General features: G+C 38.2%; 1 protein-coding gene across 3 annotated transcripts; it reads right to left on the minus strand.

Moving 5' to 3' along the window:
• Window positions 1-984: 984 nt before the first annotated feature.
• Window positions 985-27664, minus strand: gatb (glutamyl-tRNA(Gln) amidotransferase, subunit B). Of its 3 annotated transcripts, XM_041260365.1 has the most exons (13): window positions 27493-27664; window positions 27069-27222; window positions 25773-25886; window positions 21686-21884; window positions 21151-21273; window positions 20238-20351; window positions 19698-19782; window positions 12916-12960; window positions 12367-12556; window positions 10265-10398; window positions 8298-8376; window positions 7201-7335; window positions 985-1273 (listed from the first exon to the last, which is right to left on the minus strand). In XM_041260365.1, exons 1-13 carry the CDS (start codon window positions 27654-27656, stop codon window positions 1148-1150), a joined length of 1662 nt encoding a protein of 553 aa, XP_041116299.1. In that variant the 5' UTR covers window positions 27657-27664; the 3' UTR covers window positions 985-1147. The 3 variants fall into 3 exon arrangements, with proteins under 3 accessions (XP_041116299.1, XP_041116290.1, XP_041116307.1); XM_041260356.1 differs by lacking the exon at window positions 985-1273 and having other exon boundaries at window positions 6807-7335; XM_041260373.1 differs by lacking the exon at window positions 985-1273 and having other exon boundaries at window positions 7182-7335; window positions 10276-10398.

A 27664-nucleotide genomic window follows, 5' to 3' on the forward strand; every position in this document is an offset into this window, starting at 1 on the left:
AATATTGTCAATATATGGTACATGACATTTACAACACCAAACAGTTGTTCACACAAAACGTTTAAACATTGAATTCACTTAAATAGATATTTTGCATGGAGCACAGCCACTTCATTCTAATCACCCACTGTCTCTGTATTATATTTAATACTGATAACGCTAATGTACCACTACCCCTCCAACATGAGTCAGTCTGTTTCCATGCCAATAATCCTACTTAACTGTTTGGAAGCCTGACAGAAATCCTTTCTGTTTTGTCAAAAAGTGTAAGTCAAGCAATAAAGCAGTAAGATTTGTTTGGGTTGCTCATACTCCCCTTTCATTGATGGCCACAGCTTCGCTCCTGCACAGCAGCCCACAACTTCAGCAATCCTTGGCAGCTTATCTTTCCCACAATTGGCAACACAGTGTCTTTCTGCAGTGGAAGATTGCATCACGATGGAAAAACAAACTATTTTTCCACTGCAGCAGATGGCGCTATACCTGCCCAGAGTGATAAACAGCAACTCTTAAGAAGATCCCTCTTCCTATCCCCTGCTATAGTAAAGACACATATGGATGCCCCACTTCACAATTCATTTGTAAAATTCAGAATCACTTGAGATGAGTCTGGTACAATGCACCAAGGACTAAACCCCTTAAAAACACTCCTTGATAGGTTTAGTTCTGTTCTAAATAAAATTATTTGTGAAGTATTGGGGTGTAAGCTCTAGAGCGGATGGTTATTTTTAAAAAAATATTCTATCTAATTACCTAGTAGAGTCATGTGCCATGTTCTCAGCAACATCTATTTTGAATAAAGCATTTTTAAAATTAAAATATTGTTGCCATTAAAAAAATAAATAAATAAATAAATATATTGAATGAAGCTCCTGTTTTTAAACCGAACGTATACTTTCAGCAATATTTTTTAAACAGCGAGTGATATTGCGAATGTGACCCAAGAAAGGAAAAAAAAAACAAAATCTAAATCAGAAACACATGTACAAACACACAAAAAAAAAACATGTATTTTAATTAAGAATAGGACTACAGAACTACGTCAAACAAACATGCACAAGCATGTATGTCAATGCAAAAATATCCACAGATTTTAAGCAGCTTCTAGCCATTTGATAAAAGTGCCCTTTCAATAGCAGCTTGGTTGTCACGATGTTTTTTCTTCCAGTATTGTCTTAACTTGCACAGGATCGGCTCTGCCCTTCAGCTCCCTCTGAACCAGCCCAATCAGCTTGTTGAGGACCTTCTTGTTTCCTCCCCTGATTGCTCTAACCTGTAGCTCATTCACAAAGAGGAAAGAAAGAAGTGAATTTCAAAATTATGCAACTAGCGCTGCACAGCTTTGAGCAAACAGAAAAACAACTGTACTGTTTACCACTGCAGAACATCTCGTCAGCCTGGCGCAGGGGGTTATGAGCCACTACATTTGTCTTTAATTATTAAGTCAACGTTTCACTATGAGCAGTAATGAAAATGTTTCCCCTGCCCTTTACCCCCAGCCTACATTCTGAATGATAGATGAGAAATCAACCACCCACCACGAAGGATTTGTCAAAATGCCAGTCCATCTTTCCTCTAGCACAGAGCACACAGTAGAGTTCTGTAGTTTAGAAAACACCAGTACTGTTTCTGTTTAATAGCAGTTCCTATTAAACACGCCTCAGTTATAAATCAATTCATCTTGTGTGCAGTCTCTTATTATAACATAAATCATTGCTTAGTTTGAGCAGGCAGAACCCAAACTGTAGTGGATGACATCTAAAATAATCCAAACTGCATATTAAGCTGTAGTTTATATCAGAGGGGAGAAAATACCTAGCCCAGCAGGAGAACCTATTCAATGGTACTATAAAAAGATGAAGGACAGCCTCTCTCTTAGTCACTGTGTTGGAGGAGTTGAACACAATATGGTCCGTAATGTTTACACACAAACACACACACAAAAGTTTGAGTACACTTGCTGGAAACTAGGTTTTTTTCATAATTGACAATGTTTTATGTCGTATACATTTCTGTAAATACTTGAAAATGAAAACACATGTTACAATATACAAAACAAAACATAAAGGAGTATCAAAGCAATGTTCAAGAAAATTGAAAATTGTCTCTAAATCTTGGATTCCTCAAAATAGCCACCCTTTGCCTTAATAACAGCCTCACAAACATGAGGCATTCGGTTAACAAGTTTCAGCAGGAAATCACCCGTCATGTCTTCCCAGCTCTTCTGCAGCAATTCCCAGAGATGTAGGGCACTTGTGGGTAGCTTTGCTTTGACTCTTCTGTCCAGTTCATCCCATACAAGTTCTATGGGACTGAGGTCTGGAGACTGGGCAGGCCAGGTCATTAGATTGCGTTGTCCTTCACTTTCCTTCTTCGCCAGATAGTTCTTGCACAACTTTGAGGTGTGTTTCAGGTCATTATCTTGCTGAAGAATGAAGGACTGCCCAACTAGCCGTAATCCTGATGGAATGGCATGCCTCTGAAGTATGCTATGACAGCCATGCTGGTTGAGCTTGCCATGGACTTGGTAAAGATCACCAACTCTGTAACCAGCAAAGCAACCCCAGACCATGACACTGCCACCTCCATGCTTGACAGTGGGAACCACACATGCAGAACTCATGCGCTCACCCTCTCTGCGTCTTACAAATACTCAGCGGTTGGACCCAAATATTTCACATACTGACTCATCAGTCTGTAAGGCCGACTTCCACTCCTCAAACATCCAGTTTCTGTGTTTTTTTGGCCCAGGCAAGTCTCTTCCTCTTATTCTGCACTCTTAACAATGGTTTCTTTGCAGCAGTTCTTCCAGTTAGGCCAGCTTCACGCAATCTACTCTGAACAGTTTATGTTGAAACATCTGTACTTCTAGTAGCATTTAGCTGAGCTTGTATTTCAGGGGCAGTTAATCCCGGTTTCGCAGACTTGTGACTCTAATGAACTTGTTCTCTGATTCTGAGGTCACCCTTGGCCTGCCTGACCTTGTTCGGTCCTCATGAGTGCCAGTTTCTTCAAATCGTTTGATGGTCTTGGCCACAGTGGTTACAGACATTTGCAAAGTTCTTGCGATTTGTCTTAAGGATTGACCTTCATTTCTTAAAAATAATTACAGTAATTTCTTTGCTTAACGGAGCGTATTTTGCCATTTTCTGCTCCCTTACATACAGGAAAGACAAACTTGTGCCTATGATACCTATATTTATAGTAATCATGGACCCTCACCTGTTAACAATAATTGGTGACAAATGGTTAAGTAACATGATAGTTAACTCAGAGAACATCTAACAAAGACACTTTTATACTTAAGCCAGTGTTCTTACACCGTGTTATACACATTTCAGACTTTTAACTGACTTGGGCTTTAGACTGAAATCCCCTTGCTTTGGGTGACCATTTCATTGAAATAGACAAGATATACATTTTCATTTAAAAATGTAATTTATGAATGCAATTCACTTATGATTATCAGCTTATATAAGTACATGTATCATATAATGAAATATTAAGTGTTTATAGACAAGTTTATACAGTTAAAAGCATAATAATCATGAAAAACCTGGTTTCAAGCAGGTGTACTCAAACTTTTGACTGGTACTGTGTGTGTGTGTGTGTGTGTGTGTGTGTGTATAATATATATATATATATATATATATATATATATATATATACACACACACACACATATATATATATATATATATATATATATATATATATATATATATATATATATATATATATATATATATATATATATATATACACATATATATATATATATATTATATATATATACACACATACACATATATATATATATATATATATATATATATATATATATATATATATATATATATATATATATATATATATATATATATATATATTATTTTAACGACTCTATTGTTTCCTCCAAAATTGGCACCCTTGACAAAGATGAGCAAAAAAGGCTGTATAAAATAAATACAGGTAATGAGCTATATTGTCATTTTTCAAAATGTGGAACATATTGTACTTTATTAATGATTCAAGGGAATCAACCAAACTTACACATTTCTCCTGGATATCCTTCGGTCTGCGCTTATGGACTGCCCTCTTCAATCAAAACCACAGATTTTCAATGGGATTCAAGTCCGGAGACTGAGATGGCCATTGAAAAATGTTGTTTTTGTGGTCAATTAACCATTTCTTTGTGGATTGTGATGTGTGCTTGGGGTCATGGTCTTGTTGGAAAATCCACTTGTGGCCAAGTGTCAGCCTCCTAGCAGAGGCAACCAGGTTTTAGGCTGTAATGTCCTGGTACTTGGTAGAGTTCATGATGCCGTTGACCTTAACAAGGGCACCAGGACCATTGGAAGCAAAACAGCCCCATAACATCAAAGATCCACCACCATATTTTACAGTAGGTATGAGGTTTTCTGCATACGCATCCTTCTTTCGTTGCAAAACCCACTGCTGGTGTGCGTGGCCAAAGAGCTCTATTTTCATCTCATCTGACCATAACACAGGATTCCAATCCAAGTGCCAATGCCGTTTAGCAAACTCCAGGTGCTTACATTTGTTGGCTGCTCTCAATAAAGGCTTTTTTTCTGGCAACCCTTCCAAATATGCTATTGGCATGGAGGTGGCATCTAATTGTAGATTTGGAGACTTGGTGAACCCAAGATGCAACCAAGTTATGTAATTCTCCAACTGTGGCCCTTGGATTCGTCTTTGCCTCCCGAACCATCTTCCTCACTGTGCGTGGGGGCAAGATACGCTTGCTTTCTCTACCAGGCAGATTTACCACTGTTCCACTGGTTTTGAACTTCTTAATTATTGCCCTAATAGTGGTAAGTGGTATATTTAGGTTTTGAGCAAGTTTTTGTGCCCATTGCCTGATTTATGAAGGTCAACAACCATTTGTCTCTTTTCATTTGTGAGTTCTTTGCCTTTCCCCATGGTGATGGATGACACATGGATTTTACATGCGTCTTACCTCATTTTTATACCCCAGTGAAACAGAAAGCCATGGAAGGCCAGAATACAGTTCCTTAAGACTGAAATGTACTTGAAAAAAGTAGAATGTGAATGCAGATTTAATTTAGTTTGATTTTATTTATAAGAATCTTTAGGGGTGACAATAATTTTGACACCTATCTTTGAGAAAAAAAAAAAAAAAAAAAAAACTAAAAAAATGTTAAAATGTTAAAAATAAACATTTTCTCTGAGCAATTGTATTGGTATAAAATAATATAGTTTTCCCATATTTTTTAACATAAAATATAGCTCATTACCTGTGTTATTTATTTTATACAGCCTTTGTTGCTCATCTTTATCAAGGGTGCCAATCATTTTGGAGATGCTTGTATATATACACACACATACATATATATATATATATATATATATATATATATATATATATATATATATATATATATATACACACACACACACACACACACACACACACACACACACACACACACGGCTGTGAAAGTCTTAGACATGTTGCATTTTTCTACTCTGATGCATTATGAGCATCAACAATTTACTCAAAGCCTCCACTAGTGTTTCTACTATTATAACAACCTTGACTTGCATAAAGAAGGAAAAACATTAAGTGAAATAGCTCGCATCACTTGATTTTCAAGGTGTGGTATCCGAAGCAATCAACAAGTACAGAGAAACATCATCTGTAATTGACAAACCCAGGACTGGAAGACCCAAAAAGCTGTCTAACAAGGATGAGCAATACTTGAAGATAATATCCTTAAGGAATAGAAAGAAGACAAGTGTTGAAAAAACAACAGAACTGGCAGAAGGCACAGGTGGTGTTGTCCATCAAATCACAGTACGAAGGGCACTCTTGAAATCAGGACTTAAAAAGGATGTGTTGCAGTAAGAATGCCTCTGTTAAGAAAGGGGAACAGGACTAAAAGGCTAAAATTTGCACAAGAACACAGAAATTGGACTGTGGAACAAAGGTCAAAGGTGCTGTGCCTTCTGCCAGTTCTGTTGTAAGTTCAACACTTGTCTTCTTTCTATTCCTTAAGGATACTGTCTTCAAGTGTTGCTCATCCTTGTTAGACATCTTTTTGGGTCTTCCAGTCCTGCGTTTGTCAATTACAGATGATGTTTCTCTGTAATTGTTCATTATGCTTGGGATACCACACCTTGAAAATCGAGTGAAGCGAGCTAGTTCACTCATTGTTTTTTCTTTATGCAAGTCAAGTCAAGTACAATAGTAGAAAACACTAGTGGAGGCTTTGAGTAAATTGTTGATGCTCATAATGCATCAGAGTAGAAAAATGCAACATGTCTAAGACTTATGCACTTATCGAGGGTGCGATATAGTGAGAGACCCATAGAAAAACAAATAGGCTAATTCAAAGACTGTATAACCACTCCCTTATTTGATTGTGGGCTTCAGGGTCCAGTATAAATCCTCTACAGTATAAAACCTACTTTTTCTCATTTTAATATAAAAAGCAGGACACAGTTTTAATTTGTACAGCGGAGGGTAATTGCTTCTCATAAACTCCAAGTCTCCAATTAATTTCATGAGTCTTCCTCTCCTTTCTCAAATGCACAAAACCACTGCATTGAAATAATCCATTCCCAACAACAACACAGGAGGCTTGTTGCTAGGGAGCTGACGTCACTGCCTTGTGACTTTTGCTAGTGCATTGCTGCCACATGTGAACACCTTGTTGGCCAAAATAAAAACCGCTTCAGCAAGTAGATATTTAATTTGCTTTGTGTTACTGTGCAATACGTGTGTATATGATAACAGTAAAATATTAATGCTCTGTATTTAACTGTTTTGTATATCTGTTGCTTGTGATGTCCAGTACGAAATAAAACAAACAGTAATTCTAAGTGCCTGCGATATAACAATATAAACATTCTTAGAAGCAGAATTTTACTACTTTATTAACTAGTGGCATCAAGTGGCAGAATATGAAAGAATAGTAACAAAATAAAATACATAAATTAAACTTTGATATTGTGCAGAACAAAATGATAAGGCGGTGTACTCTGTGTACATTAGAGCATTGAGACAATGGCAGCATCATATCACTGACCCCTGCAGGAACACAAAATCTTTGTGTAAACAGAGACAACCTTCAATAAAGGACTGAACAGAGTCACGATCACTCCACTTCTGAAGGGAGATGGAATCACACACCCCGCCTCCCTCACTGCTCTCACCTCCTCCTGGTGGCTGTCAATGACAGTCCTGCAGATCTGCTCCAGTGTGCTGCGGTCCCGGAGCAGCCCCAGATCCAGTTTCTGGACAATCTGGCTGGCACTGCTCCCAGCTCCCTTCCACAGCTCCTGGAACACCTATCGGAGTACAGTATGTAGTGTCAGTGGCTGTTAACAAAAAATTCTGCTGGAAACCTCGCATTGCCAATGAGATTTGGTCTATACTCATGCAAAGTTGTGTGCAGCTTTTCTATAAAATGCCACCCATATTACATGAAGGTAAGAACATAAGAAAGTTTACAAATGAGTGGAGGCCATTCGGCACATCTTGCTCGTTTGGTTGTTAGTAGCTTATTGATTCCAGAATCCCATCAAGCAGCTTCTTGAAGGATCTCAGGGTGTCAGCTTCAACAACATTACTTGAGAGTTGGTTCCAGACCCCCACATTTCTCTGTGTAAAAAAGTGCCTCCTATTTTCTTCTGAATGCCCCTTTATCTAATCTCCATTTGTCACCTCTTGTTTCTTTTTTCAGGTCAAAAAAGTTCCTTGGGTCGACATTGTCAATAACTTTTAGAATTCTGAACGCTTGAATCAGATCACCGCGTAGTCTTCTTTGTTCAAGACTGAATAGATTCAATTCTTTTAGCCTGTCTGCATATGACCTGCCTTTTAAACCCAGTAATAATTCTGGTCGCTCTTCTTTGCACTCTTTCTACAGCAGCAGTATCCTTTTTGTAGCGACGTGACCAGAACTGAACACAATATTCTAGATGAGTCTTAGAAACAGCAGTTTGGTGCATAACGAGTCCACTAGAAGGACTGAGCTGCACTTAATACAATTTTGCTCGTGAACCAAACCAGGTAGTGATTCATGGCCTCAGGAGGTGGCACAGCCACAAGCACTTCACTTACTACAGTAGCTCAATTAATAACCTGACACATTTCTAAGATTGTATATCCACTCCAGTGCAGGCAAACCACTACAGGGAGCTCAGCCTGGAAGCAAGAAAACATTTCTGTGATTGATTGCCAAAATGTTACTTCCTTTCTTCTAAGTTTTACCTCAGAATCCCACCAGATAAAAAGGTCCTTATCTTACCTGCTTTGCAGCCGAGGATGAAACTTTTCCTGCCTCCAAAAGGTTAAGAAGCTCTGCCATAGACATCGGGGAGATGGGACTGAAAGAGAATATGATTGAGATCAAACTAATTAACTAACTGCTTTGTATAAGCTGCTCAGCATTATACATGTAACCTCAAAATTAATGCGTGAGCTCCCAGCTGTAATAAATGAATAATGCAGATGAAACCTGGTTATGTCACCCCCTAGTGGTGATCTACTACAAATGTTATGATTAAAAACTATACAACTGTAACAAAACCAAGATACAGTAGTCTCCAGGAATAGGGACACTGCCTTATAGATCACTTTGGCTTAGGAAACAACCTTGTGGTGAAACTGAATCTTCCCATTGTAAATGTTCCATCAAAATGAACAGGAACTTAATTTAAAGAACACCTTTTTTGGCACCGATTGTGATTCATTGGTGTTTTGTAAACTGATAATTCATAATCATCACACAAAAATCAATCTTCGCAACACTGACTTGACATCACACGAATAATATAGAGTTGCTGCTGCATTTTTCAACACGTGTAGTGGTGCTGTGTTAATACCCATTCTCGTACTCACAATTACTGTTACAGCCGCTGCTGTATTTCTACCGTATGTAGGGGTGTTTTATTAATTTAGTTTGTCAGTTAGTTTATTGTTATAGCTTATTAACATGTGCTTGCCTATTGATTTTCTCTTACTTATTCTGTCAATTTCATAAGTTGATGCATGTGTGTCATCACGTAAGTAATAAATGCATTTGTATTTATTGATTCATTACGAGACTGGCCTTGGCATATTGAACACGGTGGTCAACTGTCTCAAAGAACACATTGCTTGCTTCCTGAGTGGTGTTCTCTTAGCCAGAGACTACTGGATCATGATAATATTTCATGCCAATTGTTTCAAATTGCTTTACAGAAAATACTTGTTTTATACAAATATTCAAATCATGTATTTCTTGTCTTGATTTTGGAACAGGTTTTACACTTCCCCTGTTTACCAACCCACTATCCAGTGACGAAAGAAACATGTTATGAATGGCCAAATACACCATTTCATCCATGATGCATTCATTCACACTAGAGCTGCTTCGATTCATAGATTAATCGGACTGATTAATCAACTAAAGAGTTGATCACAGATTAATTTTTCTTCATTCAAATTGTGCAGTTCTATTTTGTATATAAAATAAAATCAACCAATAAAAGATGTGCATTTTCTCTGCGGCAGTCCAATAAGTGAGCGGAGGCAGGACATAAACAGGTCTTTAGTAGGTTTAACCAATGGGAGAGTCAAAGATCTGCCCCTTGTAATACAGGTGTCCAATCACGAGTGAGCAGAGGTGGGTCATAAATATGTTAGGATAGGGTGCAAGCATAGCTAGATTTTGCTTATTACTGAGACAGTTATGGAGAATTATATTGAGAACTTCAAAGTAATATTTCAAATTGCTTTTTACAAATTAAAAAAAAGTCATAAGACAATGGAGACATTGTAGTCGATTTGGTTACAAAGCAATTTTCAAGAACTTTCTCTCACATAAAATGGAGGTGTAGACCAGAAATACCTGAAGGTACCAATTCTTCAAATAGAGGCAATTATGTGGAATTACTTTCTCCAACTTCTGACTAAGTATGTAGCTATGTCAATAACTGATGTTTTGTGAAAATGTGTTACATTTACTAAAATAAAAATAATAATAAAAATGCTTTTAAAAAGACCAAATTCACATTGGCTTTTTTTTTTTTTTTTTTTTTTATAGATTCTTATTGATTTTTTTATAGATTACTATGCAGGACAGCTGCTATAATATTGTTACCTTTATTCAAAATATGCACAGATTAATCTACCGATTAATCAACTAATGCCCATAAATTAACCAATCAAAAATGTTGAATGTACTGACAGCTCTAATTCACTCATACAAAAGCTAGACTACAAAAGCTTTACCATTGGCTCACATTCAGGCTGTGCTGCTTGAGAAGCCCAAGCAGGTCTTTAATAATCCAGCCAATTATCTTTCTTGGCTCTGCCTTGGTCTCTCGTGCAACACTCACAAAATATTCCATCAAGCCATCTTCATTCTGTCATGGGGGAGACAGACAGAGACAGGACCATTACAAAAGATGAACTACCTGAATAGCTTCACATTCCTACATCCCTTTTGCAAATCTACTTGTCTTTTTTCACTGTGCTTTTTTTTCATAATGAGAACAATCTCACAGAAATTCACCCAAGGTCATCACGATTTTCTCTTCTTAAAAGTTAATGTACACCATCCTTCAACAAATACTGTGACTTCAAATATTACTGAATATGTACGAATCAAAGACACTGTCTCTAAGTCCGTGGTCTGTATCATTAACATAGCAGTGAAAAGACTATTCTTAACTGGACAACAGCTTTAATGGAACTTAACTGTACACACCACAGAAAACAGCTGTGTACCAAACATTAAAACAATTAATCAAACATGTACTGTCTATACAGCAGAAACCTAAAAAGTCCCTCAATATGGCACACACATTAGGTCAGAGGTCAACATCAGTCACCAACATCATTTAATGTATGAGATGTGCCTGTATATTAAATATAGAAGTGTAGTTTTTGTCTCCCAAGAGTATCTGCATGAATCACATTTGTGTTCTTTTACATAACTCATCACAAAGGTCACATGAGCACAAAACACAAAGGCTCCCTAGTAAAGAATATACTTTAGACACTCCAAAAGTATATATGACGGAAAGTTTACACTTCTTTTTTTTTTTTTTAAACTTGGAGATATTCTCCATGTAGCTTTTTCTTCCTGCTTCTGTAGCTCAGTTTTTAAAGGTCTGAAATTTTGGGTTTGCAATGGGATCTATAAGCTATGCTGCTGCTTCCTTTCTGTAATTATATAACCTTTCCACGGACCACCTGAAGTGAGCTGGCGGACCACAGGCAAAATGTGCACCCACACACAATTTTTATTTTATTTTTTTTTACTTCACACACAAACAGAGCTATATTTTCTATTTATTATGTAAGAGCAACAGTGGGGGAGGGAGGGGATTGTCACACTAAATGCAATTCTTTTACCCGGGAAAGGAAATGGATGGTTGGGTATAGACTTGCTGCTGTCTACCGCACGTCCAAAAAAACCTGAAGCGAAGCGCTGGTGTGTCCAGGCCTCAATATTCCCTTTATCTTAACGTGCCTGTTATTTAAGACAATGTCATCTAACTAGTAGTACTTTATATGCAAGCAGCAGTGTATAATGCAGTTTAAAAATGTATCTTTCCTGGTGCTTATTCATTGAATGTGTTTAGAATTGCCCTGAAATCGCAAAAACAATGTCCTACTACACAGTGACACTTAAAAGCTTCAAAATATGCACCGCTTTAAATAATTGTACATTTTCCTATAAGCCAGTGTGAGTTTTGCAAAATAATAACAAATCACTTAAATACAATCAAAAATGTTAAACCATTAATAGTTTTTAAAATAAAAATTGTTATTTTCATATCTTTTTGAAAAAACAAAACAAAACAAAAAAACAGAACAACATTAATAATTCAAAACAAAAGTACAATAATTAGGCATGCTTGTTTTTGCCATTCCATGATTCTCCTGTTTAATCAGCTGAAGTGGAGAATCAGGGTCTGTACACCAGAGCCTGAGGGAATAAAAATCTGCATGTCTAACAGCACACAAATATCCACCCCTCTGGGGAAAGCATTCATAAGAATTGTACGATGGCTAATATGGCTTATGCTGGCTGAAGTGTTTTCCTTTCTAGTTTTGCAGTGGTTTGCAAACTGAAGAACATGAGTTTGCTGAACATTTCAGCTGCTCAATATAAGTCTACTATACCTGCTCAGCACTTCATGGGAAGCAAACGGGTTGTTAAACAACAAATTAGATCCCTTGAGATCCTATCTTCCACATTTTGGCACTATGACCACAGTATGGAAAACAATTTAAGTGGGGTAAAGAAAAGAGAAGAGGGAATGTTATTGGAACAAGGCTATTCAGAGTTTGGTTTGAGGTCCACTGCCCCATAGATTACTTACTACCAAGGTAAAGCTGTGCTCAGGAAGAATCCCATACTGCTCCACCAGCCGACTACGCCTGACATTGGGCAGCTCCGGCAGCCTCTCTCTGATCTGGTCGATATTCACCACCTGCTGGGGATCAGCATGGGCTGGGACAGTCTTATTGTCGTACAAGATCAGTGGAGGCAGATTGGGCTCCGGCATAAACCTTGAGTAGCATGGAGAGAAGGCTTTCCAGTGAATAAACTATGAATATAAACCCGGCCTATTATGAATGCATCACTGAAAGATAGATATCACTTGAAATCTCTGCCAAGCATTGTGACAGTCACTCACCTCACATCTTTCCGACACGCCAAGTAGCCTACCAACTGATAAATGAGCTCCAACATGAAGTGGTCTTGAGGTGATTTATTTTTCCAGATTAAACATTTCTGGGTGGATCATTATTCTAAGAAGGTTACATATTTTGAAAGAAGCATGCAGATGTGCTTCAGACTAATGAATTAACCTAGGGAACAGAAATCATGTTCGATAGCTCAGGCTCCAAAATGTGTCAGAAATCACCTGTAGTCTTGTAGCCCCTCTTTGTCTCTCATTGGTGTTGTACGTCTGAAATAAAAAAAATAAAATAAATAAATCAATTATGTATATCTTGCAGCAGCAATGTCCATGACTTTTACCTTCTCAAAACATAATACTGGTACAGTGTTAGGACTGTAAACCATTATCTTACTGAAACTCCCCCCTCCGGCCCCAAACTACAGTATAAGTTATGCCTCTAATATTCTGAAACTAATTTCCTAGCTGCTATCAATAAAGCGAATACATTAGCAGGAACAGGCAGTTTAAATCACATCCCCAGACACATTTTAATCAGCATGCTTTATTATTCTGCTTCAATGCAATCATCTAAAAAATGTGGAATATTAGTTTTGTCCTTAGCCTCAGGTCATTAAATGAAGAAAAAACCCTATTGTGTTAGTGGATATTAATCCTGCTTAAATGTGCCAATAAATACCTTTTCATATATTATTAACAACTAAATCAATACTACCTTCTCAAGGTTTGGTTGGATAGTTTTTAATACTGTAATTCTATTTTTTAAGCATGTTCAAAATGATAGATGTGTGGTTGTGGTTGATGTATACTATAAAGAGTCACAGTAGTTACACCTGCCTAGTATGAATTGGTTAATGGCAGATCACAATGAAACTCAGTATTCTTGTAGGGATTGAAATGAACTAGGAAAGCAATTATAGTTTAGTATATATAGATATATATATATATATATATATATATATATATATATATATATCTATATATATATATAATATATATATATGTGTCACAACAGTCTTAGAAAGGAATCTGGCATGTGATTGGTTAAAACCACACAACTCGTCAATATAGATCCAATTATTGCCCAAGTGACACTGTTTATGGTCAATAGTTTTTTTACAAACTCCCACACATTAACTCATCACGCTGAACGTCCTCCCCTCTTCACACAACAAAGCAAAATGGCGAACAACAGAAAATTAATTACAAAGTATACTATAAACCAAAGATGCTGCAAACCCGTAAAAATTTGCTTTCACTGTTTTCTGACTTCCTAAAATTAAAACAAATCCAACTCGATGGCATAAATAAATACGACCTTCACAAACTCAACGGACTCCTCTGAGAATTCTACGCCAGTGAGAAAGTCAGACGAGCAGTTCTATGCCAAAATAAAAAACTAAAGGCCTCTTGGGAAGAACTACAGTTACCTCCAGGGGACAATGCCCTCAGCTCGGCTTTGGGCATTATAGTTAGGGCTGGGATTTTGTCACAGACATTTGTACTAAAAATCACGGCGCAATCAGGGTAAATCTGTTTAAAATCACTGCAGAAGGCTGAAATGGCATGTGACGTCACGGGATGAAAATTCTGTTAGGTTTTTTTAAAAATACAATATACCGACATAAAAATAAAAGTAGTCTTATCTATATAAGTAGGAAAAAAGAAAAATTAATCTAATATTTAATTATTTATTATGGTTTTCACAACATCAGGTTCAAGTTTTAATCCTGTAAAATCGGTAAGCTTCACAGCGTATACTATAAACAAAAATGTTTGTTTTATATAACATTCAGTGGTTTTTACATAGGACAGCAAACAAAAACTGTAGGCTTTACATACCTTTAAAAAATTATGTTTGAAGTGCATTTGTTGCTTCTGCCGTGGTACAGCATGCAGTTATTTTACATTTTGGTTTGTTTACATATTATTCTGATACAACATGTTTTGAATGCAGAAAATGATCTTTCAGTGTCAACACTATTTACTGGTACTGTCAAGCACCTGACACCAATTACAGCAAGAGTTGGAAATCTCATTTCCATGTTTTTCCAGAAAGGTTCTCCCGCTGTGCTACACAGTTGTCTTCAAACAGTAGAAAGGCCTCAAACACTTCTTTCTCAGCTATGCTGAGATACTTTGCTTGAATTGAGTCAAAGACCTGACAGGCACTGATGGGTTTCCGCAGCTGGGATGCACTTGGTATGATTCCCGTTTTTTAGGTTACATTCTAAATACCCCTTCAGAGCCACGTTGGGAGATAGGATACACAGAAAGCCTCAGTAAGCTTAAAAAGCTCTGCTTGCCTGCTAAACTGTTCATCTGTTTTCACCTGAAACATCTCTGACACCGTTTTTTTGTAGTTTTCGTTCGCTCCCTTTTTCAGATTCAAAGGTCTCTGTTTGATGTTTGTGACACGATGCCTCCAAATGTTTATTACAGCTGGCTTTACGATTAATCTACCAGTATGTTGCACGTTGAACAAAACAATAAATCTCTGCTTTCATGAAATACATTTTTGGGGTATTGTGCAGATTGTAACTGAGCTTATTTTTACTGTTTTGCTCATTTTTAAAATGGTTTGCAATGTGGCAAAGTACCGAGTAATGTTAACGGCTACATTACAAAGTAAGGCAACCAAGCCAGTTCAACATCATTAGCACAAACATGAAAAAATCGTTTTTTTGGTTGAGATGGAGTAAAATCACGGAGTCCGTGACCACAGTGACTTAATCCCAGCCTTAATTATAGTCCCCTGTTGGTAACTATAGTTCCCTTCCAAGTACGAAATGTAACCATTACTGGATGGGTGTTTACCTAAAGACCCAAATCCTGAATATTGTATTACAAAGATGCTCTTTGAGTCTATGACGCAGTTGTGATCCCACCCAAGAGGGATCAAAATAACTGCACTTACAGATCTCAGCTCCATTTTTTTTTTTTTTTTTTTTTTAAAGACTGACCTGATCGGAGAGTCTTGTTCAGATAAGTACAATTGTTGCTTACATCTGTTTATATTTAGCATTTGATGTGTTTTTACACATTTTTTATTTTATATTAAGCGAATTGTTGAAATAGTTTTTCTACTTCTGCGTATTTGTGTGCACTACAGCCTGTTGTTGGTTATGTCCCACTGCGGCCTTGTGCCCCAGTGGTTCGAGTTGCTCATTCCCAGGGACCCAGCATTATAAGCCGGCTGATTTGTGCTCTCCCCCCAGGCTGCATACCTCTGGCTGGAGTGTATTAATTGTCTCGTTTTTGTTGCTTTTACCAATATGAGATGGTGTGTATATATGTAATTGACTGTTTTACAGATATTACGCACAGGCATGTCTATAACATGGTTCTTGACATGCGTCCATTAAGAGCAGCTGCTAACTCAGCAGCGATACGCAGGACCGAGACACTAGCTTCAGCTTTTTTGTTAATTGTATGACAACCACAGTATATCAATGCCATTTTGGTGAACAGCTATTAGCGTCACCATTGCTAAGGCTGTTAGTTTATTCTGACAAGCAGGCTTCCCTCAGTCTGTCTCATGTTGGTTTTGCCAGTGGCTTTTACTGTACATTGTCCGGCAATTGCGACCGGGTGGACCCATGCTGACCCGGTGCTACAGTCACCAAACCAACCCAGTACTGTCCCGGTACTGACCTGACCAGGTACAGACCTGATGCTAAAGTCAACGAACTGGTGCTAAAGTCACCAAACCAGTACTGAACTGACCAGGTTTTGAACTAGTACCGACCCGGGGTTAAGTACACCGAACCGACCTGGCACTGTCCCGGTTCAAATCCGTAACTGACCCAGTACCCGCCCAGGGGATATATACAAGCAGAGTCTGGCAACAACTGTACAACTTTACACTGTACATTGCACTGCTTTCACCTTGCATCATGCCCAGGTCCCATCCCTGTGAGACATGCAAGACCAATCTACGGAGGACAAGTACAGCAGGTGCTCTTCCTGCCTGGGGCCAAAGCATGTCAAGGAGGCACTGGTTAAACGCAGCTAGGGGTTATCCCACAGCTCTAAGGGATGTTCTGCGTCCATTACTCTTGGATCAGCACTCTCCGCCATCACCCTCTCAGAGTGGTGGCTGCATCCTTACCCCATGGCTCTGCGCCAAGGGAGAGTGGGCGACGCACCCAGGAAAGTAGCCCAGGCAGGAAACTGTCTTCACAGTCTACCTCATCCTCCTTGAGCTCTGCCTCTCCATTCCCTCCTCCGCTGAAGAGGAAGAAGAGTCGCTGTTACAGGCGATCGGCAGGCTCAGAGAAGATGGAGAAAATCTGGACAGCTGTTGAATTGCTGTGGGAATGCTCAGCGCCACCTGCCCACTTGGGGCCCCACGGGGCTGCAAGAACAGATTCCCCAGAGCAAGATATACTGCCCATCGCTGCTTCCGAGAAGGTGGGTGAACGGAAGCTGACCATTAAAAGGACTTGGAGTCGGACGGCACGTCCCCGGCAGTAAAGCTCTCCCTGTCGGCAGAGTTCATATGCTAATCAAGAGGGACACTGCAACCTTGCAAGTGCCCTGGCCTACAGCAAGGGAAACAAGGCAATCCATTTTTGACAATGAGTCTACCGCCTCTCCCATATCTCCACCCAGATTTCACCTGGATTTTCTATATGAAATCCAGTCTTCCTGAGACCACCCCAGAACAGCTACTGCTGTTTTTTCCCATATGACAGATTTCACTAAAAAATATCAAACAGCAGAGCTTTCAGGCCACTCACATTGCTAATTTATACATTTCATTGACCGTTGCTGTTTTGTAATTCGGTGTTTCTCCCCCCAAAACATCAATGTTAAAATTAACACATAAAAAAACCCCAAAAAAACATATAGCTATGTATAACATGGTTCAGTAGCAGGTCCCTGCGTTATGAAACGGGTAGGAGAGATAAGACAATAGTGAACGAAACACGATAGAGAAGTGGATCGATTTCTGTTTTCATTTATTTTTGTGTAATACCTTCTCTGCTTTTTAACTAGTAAAACGTGTGCTTTCACGAAAGGGGTTAGAATGTGTGTGCTTTAAAACAGCGGACCTTTTTTTTCTTTCCCTGAATCGAGTGTCCAGCAATTTCAAGAACCGTGAAACTATATAGTCTCTCAAATCTAAACATCTAACAGTACGTACATGCAGTTGTTCATCATCATTGTGATGCAGAGCACTCTCCATTGCCTGACGAAGTTTCTATTTCAAGTTTTTTTTTTTTCTTTTCAAAGCAGTGTTGTTTGTACAAGTTGTACAGGTTATAGCAGGTAGCAAACTACAGTCACGCAGACACCCTGCAGACCGAACAACTCATTTGACCACTATTGCTATTACACTCCAGCCATGGGCAAATCTTCAGCCAGTTTGCTTGAAAATCTATCTTTAACTTTCCCTTCACTGCTGTTGTATGATTAAGTCTGTATTTTTTTCTTCGCTAGCACGGATTTAACGATTTCCATGAATTAGAACCAGTGCCGTGTAATAATAATATCTAATTCTCCATGAAAATCTAAATTTCTGAACAAATACTATTTTTAGCACTTAAAAAAAAAAAAAAACTGATTACACGGTCTCTTCACTAGTGGACAACTTATTATATGAAATCCATTTGAACGTGCTTACCCTAAACACATGGCATAGAGGGTTTTAAAAAAGCTTTAATTACAGGACACAGACAAGTGCTATATTTAACTCTTGTTAACAGGGTGACAGGCTTTAGTAAAAACACCCTGAATATTTATTTTTTGTCAAATTACCCTTTTTTCATTATGAAAGTTTGTTTTTGAAAATTGGATATTTTTATACAATCTTATTTTTACAATGGAAAAGTTACCTATATTTTATTTTTGTAACAATTAGTGTGTGAAATCACCCAGAAAACAATGATTTTTGTTTGTTTGAATTAACACTCATAATAGGCTCTATGTATTTATGTGTTATTGTTTTACGAATGAGTATGAAATCGCCTTGGTGCCCTTGGGTTGGATTTATGTTTTGCCTTTTTGCCCCCTAGAACTGCCTTGTTGCCCCTGAATCATCACATCCATCGAAGGCAACATTGCCTTGCCCTTCATGATCTTAACTTCATGCCCTGCTTTGTTATACTCACCCATTTGGCAATAGTTACATTTTGTATTTGAAAGGGAATTATCATAACCTCAAAGAGCAGCTTTGGTAGAAAATATTCAGGTCATAAACAGGAGGTAAACGCCCATATATATACATGCATACACATTACACACTATATATATATATATATATATATATATATATATATATATATATATATATATATATATATATATATATATATATATATATATATATATATATATATATACACACACACACACACAGCTGTGCAAGTCTAAGACATGTTGCATTTTTCTACTCTGATGAATTATGAGCATCAGCAATTTACTCAAAGCCTCCACTAGTGTTTTCTACTATTATAACAACCTTGACTTGCATAAAGAAGTAAAAACATTGAGTGAAATAGCTCGCATCACTTGATTTTCAAGGTGTAGTCTCCGAATAAGTACAGAGAAACATCATCTGTAATTGACAAACGCAGGACTGGAATACCCAAAAAGCTGTCTAACAAGGATGAACAATACTTGAAGATAATATCCTTAAGGAATAGAAAGAAGACGAGCGTTGAATTGACAACAGAACTGGCAGAAGGCACAGCTGTCGTTGTCCATCCATCAACAGCCCAAAGCACCTTTGACTATTGTTCCATAGTCCAATTTCTGTGTTCTTGTGAATATTTTAGCCTTTTAGTCTTGTTCCCCTTTCTTAACAGAGGTACTGTTACTGCAAAACATCCTTTAAGTCCTGATTTCAAGATTGACGTCTGTACTGTTTCCAATTTATGAGACTTCATTGTAGCTGCAGAGATTGTCAAGGCAAGCATGTCTTTATATAGCAGATGCCCTTCTTAACAAAAAATCACTAACACACGTATCATAATGCCAAACAAACTTTCCATTCCGCTTACCCTGATTTATAATCAAAGGACCGCGTCTCGTTCAATATCACTCCTCCGCTCTCAAGGACATCGGTCTGCCTCTGAATTTCAAAGTCTGTGCAAAAATATTGTAGGGACAATCTGATGAAGGGAGGAATCCAGTGAAGTGTCCTCATATCTATTTCAACCCTCATCTAAAAGATACAGTGTACTGGTAAAAATAAATACCATCCAGTGCAAGCTGGTTTTAAAAATATATACCTTTTTGCAATTATAAAGATCAGTAAAAAAACACAGTACAGTACTTCTAAAAATAAAACCGAATGTCTGAACTAAAAGACTGAACAGATATCATTACATGCGACATACTACTGTGAAATCCCTATACATTGTATTGTATTGTACAGACAACAGTATTTTGAATATTTTGCCCTGGACTAGTGTATATAGATTAATATCTTTAAAAAAAAAAGGTGAAATCACAGTACTTAATTTACTTAATGTACATATTCTCTTTTAATTAATTAAATGAATGAATGCATGAATGAATGAACAAACTCCAGCACATACCTATTGCTCTGGCCAGAAACCGGGCACTGTTAATGTTTTTTACCTCTGTCCTCACACCAAGTGGCTCCCCAGGTTGATGTACAGAAACGTTAGCATCCACTCTCAGCTGACCCTCTGGGGAGTGACACACAGTAGCCACAAAGTCAGCAAGGATGCTGTGTTCCAAAGTATAACACATCCCAGAAAATCGCTTTGCAAGCCATAGGTTGCTAGTACGATGCAAACACTAATAATTATCCCTCTATATAAAAACATCAAATAGTTCTGACACAGGGATGGAAATATGCGCATTTAAAGTTTATAAATATGTGAGCTCATGCAGGAAGAAGATTAATCACCACACACTTTTCCATACTGTAAGCATTATAAAGCTTTAATGAAAAACTACCTGCTGTATTGCTTATGATGGCAGGTTACAGCATAAGCTACATCATCTTTCTACATGTTCAGTTCTGTACAGTAATCTACAAGCTGCAGGAAAGTCTGTCTCCCTACAGAATGAAATGTCTTTTACAGCAACTGAAAGCGCTTCACTGCTATTCAAATCCCATTAACAACATTGTCACCTTCAGAATCTATACTAGTTCTAATTATTAAACCTCGTAGTTTTATGATTTAAGACTCCCATTACATAGCAGTTTGATCCACTTGTGGTTTTAATACACACCAGAGTTTCTTACCTGTACACTGTGGTTATTCAAGCTTGTAGTAAAACCTGGAATGGGTGAAACTGCAATGCAATAGGAGTCTTATTTCCATCTCTGTGACACCATTTGTAAATAAATAAAAAACGGTCATGTTTTTTGATTGCTACAGTTATCTACAGATGGGATCAAAATCTAAAAACAACAGAAAGCTACTAAAACACAGCTTTACAACACTGTAATCTTAAATCCTCACACCAGTCCCTTACCTGCCATGTTACCCTGGCAGGTCCCCAGCGCCTGCAGGATCAGCTGGAGCTCCCGGACTGCGGCCGCTGCCTCCTCACCACAGCACATGTCAGGCTCCATCACCACCTCCATCAGACCCACTCCTGGCAGGCACAAAGCACACAGCACTGCTTTACACACTCTTGCCATCCTGCCCAACTCAAGAACGCAAATGGAATTGGTCAGGATGGAATGATAGGTAGTAGAACTGTATGGGACAGAAAGTGCTACTTAGACCATGAAACACATGGTAATGGCCTCAGGTTTGTCTTATTAAGCTTGTAGCAAAACCAGGATTGGATCAAACTGCCATGCAATGAGAGCCTTAATTCCATCACTGAAAACCCTATCACACCACCAATTTACAGGGTGAAAGGACAAGAGATATTAATTTGACTTATGCATCAGTCCCATCCAGCTCTAAAACTGGGTAGGTGATTCTACAATAGAAACATACAGTGCTGAGCCTGTACACTATGGCTCAACAGGATTGGCAATGGAGTGAGAGGTAATTACCTGCTCTGTTCAAGTCTATTAAAGTCTGGCTCCTGGTGTCATCATGCAGGCTCTTTCCACTGTCCTGCTCCAGCTGTATCTGTTTGATTCGAACAGTTTTCGTGACCACCTGGTCCCACTTCTGTCTTACCAAGAGGTTGTAGGTGAGGCTCCCAGCCACCGCAATGGGAAGCCTCTGCTGGGTGATCTGGTATCCAGCCTGAAATGAGAAAGAACTTTGTTAAAAACATAAAAAGCATCCATGTGTGTAGTCAAAAATGTGAAACTGTAAGAAGTAAAGAAGACAGCAGTTCATGCTATCTGGCACCCTTAATAATGGTGCTGTTGGGAACAAGACAAACTTAATATACATATGTGGCAGTGCGATTACCCTGCACAGTGGTAAATTAGTGTTGGTGTGGTTTATATGTGGGAATGGGTTTATTTTGTGTCGTTTTGGGACTTGATTTGTTTGATTGAATTATTGTTTACAGACGGGCGCTCGATTGAGACTTGCTGCCTGCTATGCTTGGTTGAGGGAAGGGCAGCAAGTGTCCGTCAGTTTAAAAACATCCGCGGGAGATAGTTCGAGGCTGCTGCACGGCCTGCCGTTTTCACGGCACCTTTTGAGTTATAGTTTGGGGTATTGTGTTTTATTATGTGTGTGTGAAGTGAGAAGGGCACTTCTGACACCAAATGTGACAGGGTCTTCGTCGAGTCACGCGTGTGGGTCGCCGCTGTTCAAGCATACAGAGAGACAGAGGTGGTGTTGAAACGCCGGCACAGGCGCGCAGGATTTATTAACAAAAACAGAAAATGAAAGTAAAATAAAGGCGGTCATGTGACGTTACCAGCGATGGTAACGCAGAGGACAAATACAGCAAACTGTACAAAAAGTGCAAAATAAAACACAATACCCCAAACTATAACTCAAAAGGTGCCGTGAAAACAGCAGGCCTTGCAGCAGCCCCGAGCTATCTCCCGCGGATGTTTAAACCCATTCCCACATATAAACCACACCAACACTAATTTACCACTGTGCAGGGCAATCGCACTGCCACAACATACATATATATATATATATACATATATATATATATATATATATATATATATATATATATATATATATATATATATATATATATATATATATATATATATATATATATATATATATACATATATATATATATATATATATATATATATATATATATATATATATATATATATATATATATATATATATATATATATATATATATATATTTTTAAATTAGTTTAGTCGACTCAAATTGTTATGCAAGTTATTCAATAATGACCGGACTTGAACCATGTTTGTCAAAAATTTAAGTTTAAATTTAGTCACTGGTCAACCGTTGTAGATTTAACCAGGGCCCACTAAAAAAGTCCCTTTCACAGGGAGGTTGATCCTTTGCAAACGTTACAGTCACAGTTTCAAATAAGGGGATTAAAAAAAATAATAATGGCTATCATTTCTGAACTCAGCGTGTCAGAAAACCCCCAGGTGAGTTTTTCTAGGAAAATCTGAGACAGGTGGGCAACGGCACTGGTTGAGTTGGCATGGAATGACCCACATACATTTTAAATAGAAGAGGGATGACCAACTGCATAACAGTTGTAGCCATTTGAGGGTTCACTAGACAAATCACAGAAACCTGTTTTTTGTAATAATGCTGATCTGAACTTGTTTAGAGAAGAAATTATATGCCAAACCCAAATTTAAAAAAAAAAAAAAAAAAAAAGTCTGTTGTAAATACTGATAAAACACCTGTACAACTACAAGGCCCTGATACATGAAGGAATGGCTGGGCACTCTGCAGCACACATGCTTGGAGATTCCCAGGGGACTGGCTACTTTGATTTCTATCACAGTGGTGATTTTTGCTGTGCTGGTTTATTAATCATGAACTTCTTTTTCAGACCCTATCAGTAAATAGTATGTGAAAATGGTATCTTAGCTATGTGATTCTCTGCTCTATCAAATGCATATATGAGATGCCATAGAAGATTTTAAAATGATTTATAAACGCCTCTGTTCTGGCGTGCCTCGCCGCTAGTTTCCAGATTAAAAATGTTCTCAGCAATTATTCTTTCAAATGTGAAGAGCTTTCAGCCACTGAGATTTCACCCTGGTTATCTTACTTTAGCTTATAGATTTTCCTCCATCTGGAATCGAGCACTCTTAAATTGCCCATTAGCTTTAGGAAATGCAGACCGTTTTGATTATTGGCTGCCACAATGGTGTTTCATTGAAGCAACGGTTTCAATTATAAATAATGATGGTCTTGGTGTATATGTTTTGGGCAAAGACCGAAATGGGGGGATTCATGAATTGCCTTAACTTTGGGCAAAGCCTGAAATAAAAATAACTTAATTTGGGCTTTGCCCGATGAAACCGTCCATCCAGATCGCTTCCTCTGTTCTTTCATTCCTGTTCTGAGTGACAGGTAGACCTTCGGAACAAGGAACCCCATTGACACTTGCGTAGTACCACCGGCAACAGCTGGATAGGAATCCAGATATATATATATAACCTATGGAACAACATTACCTGTAACATCGGAATAAAAATTAACATGAGAAATCCTATTGATACTTGCGTATAAAAAGGCCAGTACTATTAAAACGTATTAGCAACCAATAATAATAATAATGAGTTGCACTGAACTGTCCAATTGGAGAGATGGATGCAGTTACTGGGTGGAATACGAGTGACTAGCCGATTCACGTTTGGAAGTGTTTATTACAAGCAATCTAAGTGTTGGAGAGCGTATTCAGCGTACATAATACATATCTAGATTTTAATAATTTGTTTTAAAAAAATTAGTCTAATGACTATATAAAATATTTAATGACATATATCGTGTCTTCAATAAAAATACATTTTTAAATATATGCCTATTTTCTGAAACTGGACTTCCTATGTAGTTTTTATGAATGAGATGTACTCAGGTAGGCGGGTCAAACAAGCTCTTCAGTCGTAGCTCTGTCTCTCCCCTGAAAACATAAAATGAAAGATCTTTGAGATTAATTTCGGACTTTGACCGGACATTGTTTGGCACTCCTAGATCTGCCCGAACAAAACCCAGAACGAAAGATCTTTGTGATTTATTTCGGACTTTGCCAATCCGCCAATTGTTCAACCAGTGCTATTAGCTTCTGTGGGCATTCTAGCAAATGTGACCTTTTAATCTTACAACCTGCTTTTACCATGCTTAAATAGGGATGAAACTTTGAATCATGAATCAATTAATTGCGATTCTTCCTGATATTAAATATATTGCGATACAAAACAAAAGCACTACACAGCTACTTTACTAGTACATAAATCAATGTGACTTAGCACTGGTCAATATTGTAACAGTAGGCCTTTCTCCTTTCTTTAGTTCCAAACTATTATCATTGCTCAAGTCACCTCTCCCCCCTGCTGTGCTCTCTGGGCTGCAGGCAGGCTGCTCCATGAAGAACAGACCCGGTGCTCCGTACAGCTCAGTACTCACACTGCCCCCCTGCTTAATCAGCCTGCTTAATCACACTGCCAGGCTGGCCCCCTGCTTAATCACACTGCCAGGCTGGCCCCCTGCTTAATCACACTGACAGGCTGGCCCCCTGCTTATGTACAGCTCAGTACTCACACTGCCAGACCGCCCCCCTGCTTATTTAGTGCAGTGCATGCTAAATAATACTTGCACTTTGCTATGCTCTTGCAATAAATTTTCTTAAGGGCAAGTAAGTAAACAAGAAAGGCAAGGAGACAGACATTAAAATAGTTATACTGTAGGTAAGCCTTTTACACTGAATGACTAACACGCGCCACCTAAACTATCCTTCCTCTTCCCAAATCTCACAGAACACCAGAAGCTAAGAAAGGACTGATCAACTTTAAATTAAAACGAGAGCTTTGCTCAGCAGAAAAAGTTTTTTTTTTTTAACCATAAATGATTAGTGTATTTGAAACATCACCATAAAGCCACACTTTATTTTCTAACAAAGAATCCTGTGTGTGTGCCAGGAACCAATTATTTTTCAAGATGCAGTTCTCTGATATCAACCCCCTCATATCAGTCATGTTGAGACTCACGGGCAGATCTGCATAGAAATAATGTTTCCTGTCGAACAGCGACTTTTTGTTTATAGTGCAATTCAGAGCCAGGGATGTCATCACAGCTGCCTCTACGCATCTTCTGTTGAGGACCTGGGATGGGGGTAGAAAAAGATTAGCAAGAGGGATACAGTGAAGAGTGGTGCTAAATTACTCAGCAGCACAGTTTATGGTTACAATAAGAAGCAAAGACAAGCCAATGAATCTTAAAAGCCTTCAGGATCTTTCTGTCTTTTGCCAGCACGGCCAGTTAAAGAACAAATCACTTAGTGTGTTCAACTATGAAATCTTCTACATTAATGCGGGACACACTCAACTAACTTTGTTCAGGCATGCCTGGTGTTGTAAACGCAATGTGGATAAAGCTGGGTTGCACAGGGGGGACTTGTGTTATGCTACAGTATTGTACTGTCTTTAAAGGTTTCTTTTTCTAGTGGATTACCAAGGAAAGCAACACTAGCACTAAGGAAACAATTTTGTTAGAACATATAGCTCTGTCATTTAAAATGTGTTTATGTTGTTTGGAATTGGATTGAATGATTCCGAGTTCTGTTGCTATAAATTAAAGATTGTCTTTTTTGATATTTTTTAATCTTATAGACTAATTCAACTGGCTGCCATCTCACTTTTCAGAATTTACAGATTAGACTGATCAATATATATATATATATATACACACACACACACACACACACACATATGTCATTGTATCTATGGGCACTTCAATCTCTTGTTAATCTCAGTACACCCTCAGAGCAGTCTCTGTATTCTCCCCACTCTCTCAGAACAGGTTACACATGCTAATCGTTTGCTGTCTGAGATCTCTGTGACTGTGCCACTCTGTTTATCTGTCTTCGATCATGTGTCAGCAATACCCCTACAAACTCTGTTAAAGAGATGACATCTTTTTGACTAATATCTCAAAGAATGTCCGTTTCTCCTCAATGTTTATATATCCCACAGGACCAAAATAAACGCGGTTACCAGACCTTCACTACGCACCACAGAGATCACTGAAGCAGTGCTTTCCCAATACAGCAGTAATTCGCCAATAGTTAGAAAGTGTTTAGCATGTTTGTCCCCAGTCTGCGGTGATAAAGTTATGCACAAAAAATGTGTGTCAAACAACACATAGAAAACACATACAAACATTTGAAACTGCATGTCCCGGAATCAAGCACAAGAGGGCAGCAGAAACCGGTTTTGTTTGGTTACTTATCAAATGCGTTTGAATAAAACTCAATTTAAAAATATTACTAAAAAAAATGTACTTACTGGTAATGTGCCTGGTAGAGAGGCATCAAAGTAGGACACCAAAGAGTTTGGGGGTGCTGCGAACAGGACCCCGGACTCAGAGAACAGTTTAGAATTCGAATGTATTTGGGCATGGATTTCCAGTCCCACCACTCCAACCCACGTACGAGCATCTCTGGGGAAAAAAAGTACACAGTGCTTATGTATTTCTCAGCTATTACTGGTCACTAGCAGTACAGGCAGCTGGGGCTGTCAACACAGCTATCTAATAGTACACCTTACAGTGAAAACATAACATTTTGAGAAAATCGATTTATATATATATATAAAATTAAAATGCGCAATACAGAGTACGTGCTACTGAATTAAACGAAGTATTAAATACATGCCAGAAAATAACCCCGATGATGCAGATCGTTCACCATTCTTTCAGTGTTAAACTTACGTTTTTCTTTTGGTTTGAGGCTGGCTTTGGTAATGCAGGGTAGTTGTCTGTACATTCCTGCTGCTGAAATTATTATAACTGAAAGTCCTTGAAAACAAGTATCTTCCACTTAGCCTGCAAATAGTACAGTAAGTACACACTCCTGCAGAGGACGCAGCCATCATTGTCCACA

Source organism: Polyodon spathula, chromosome 1, assembly GCF_017654505.1.
Source record: "Polyodon spathula isolate WHYD16114869_AA chromosome 1, ASM1765450v1, whole genome shotgun sequence".
NCBI lineage: Eukaryota > Metazoa > Chordata > Actinopteri > Acipenseriformes > Polyodontidae > Polyodon > Polyodon spathula.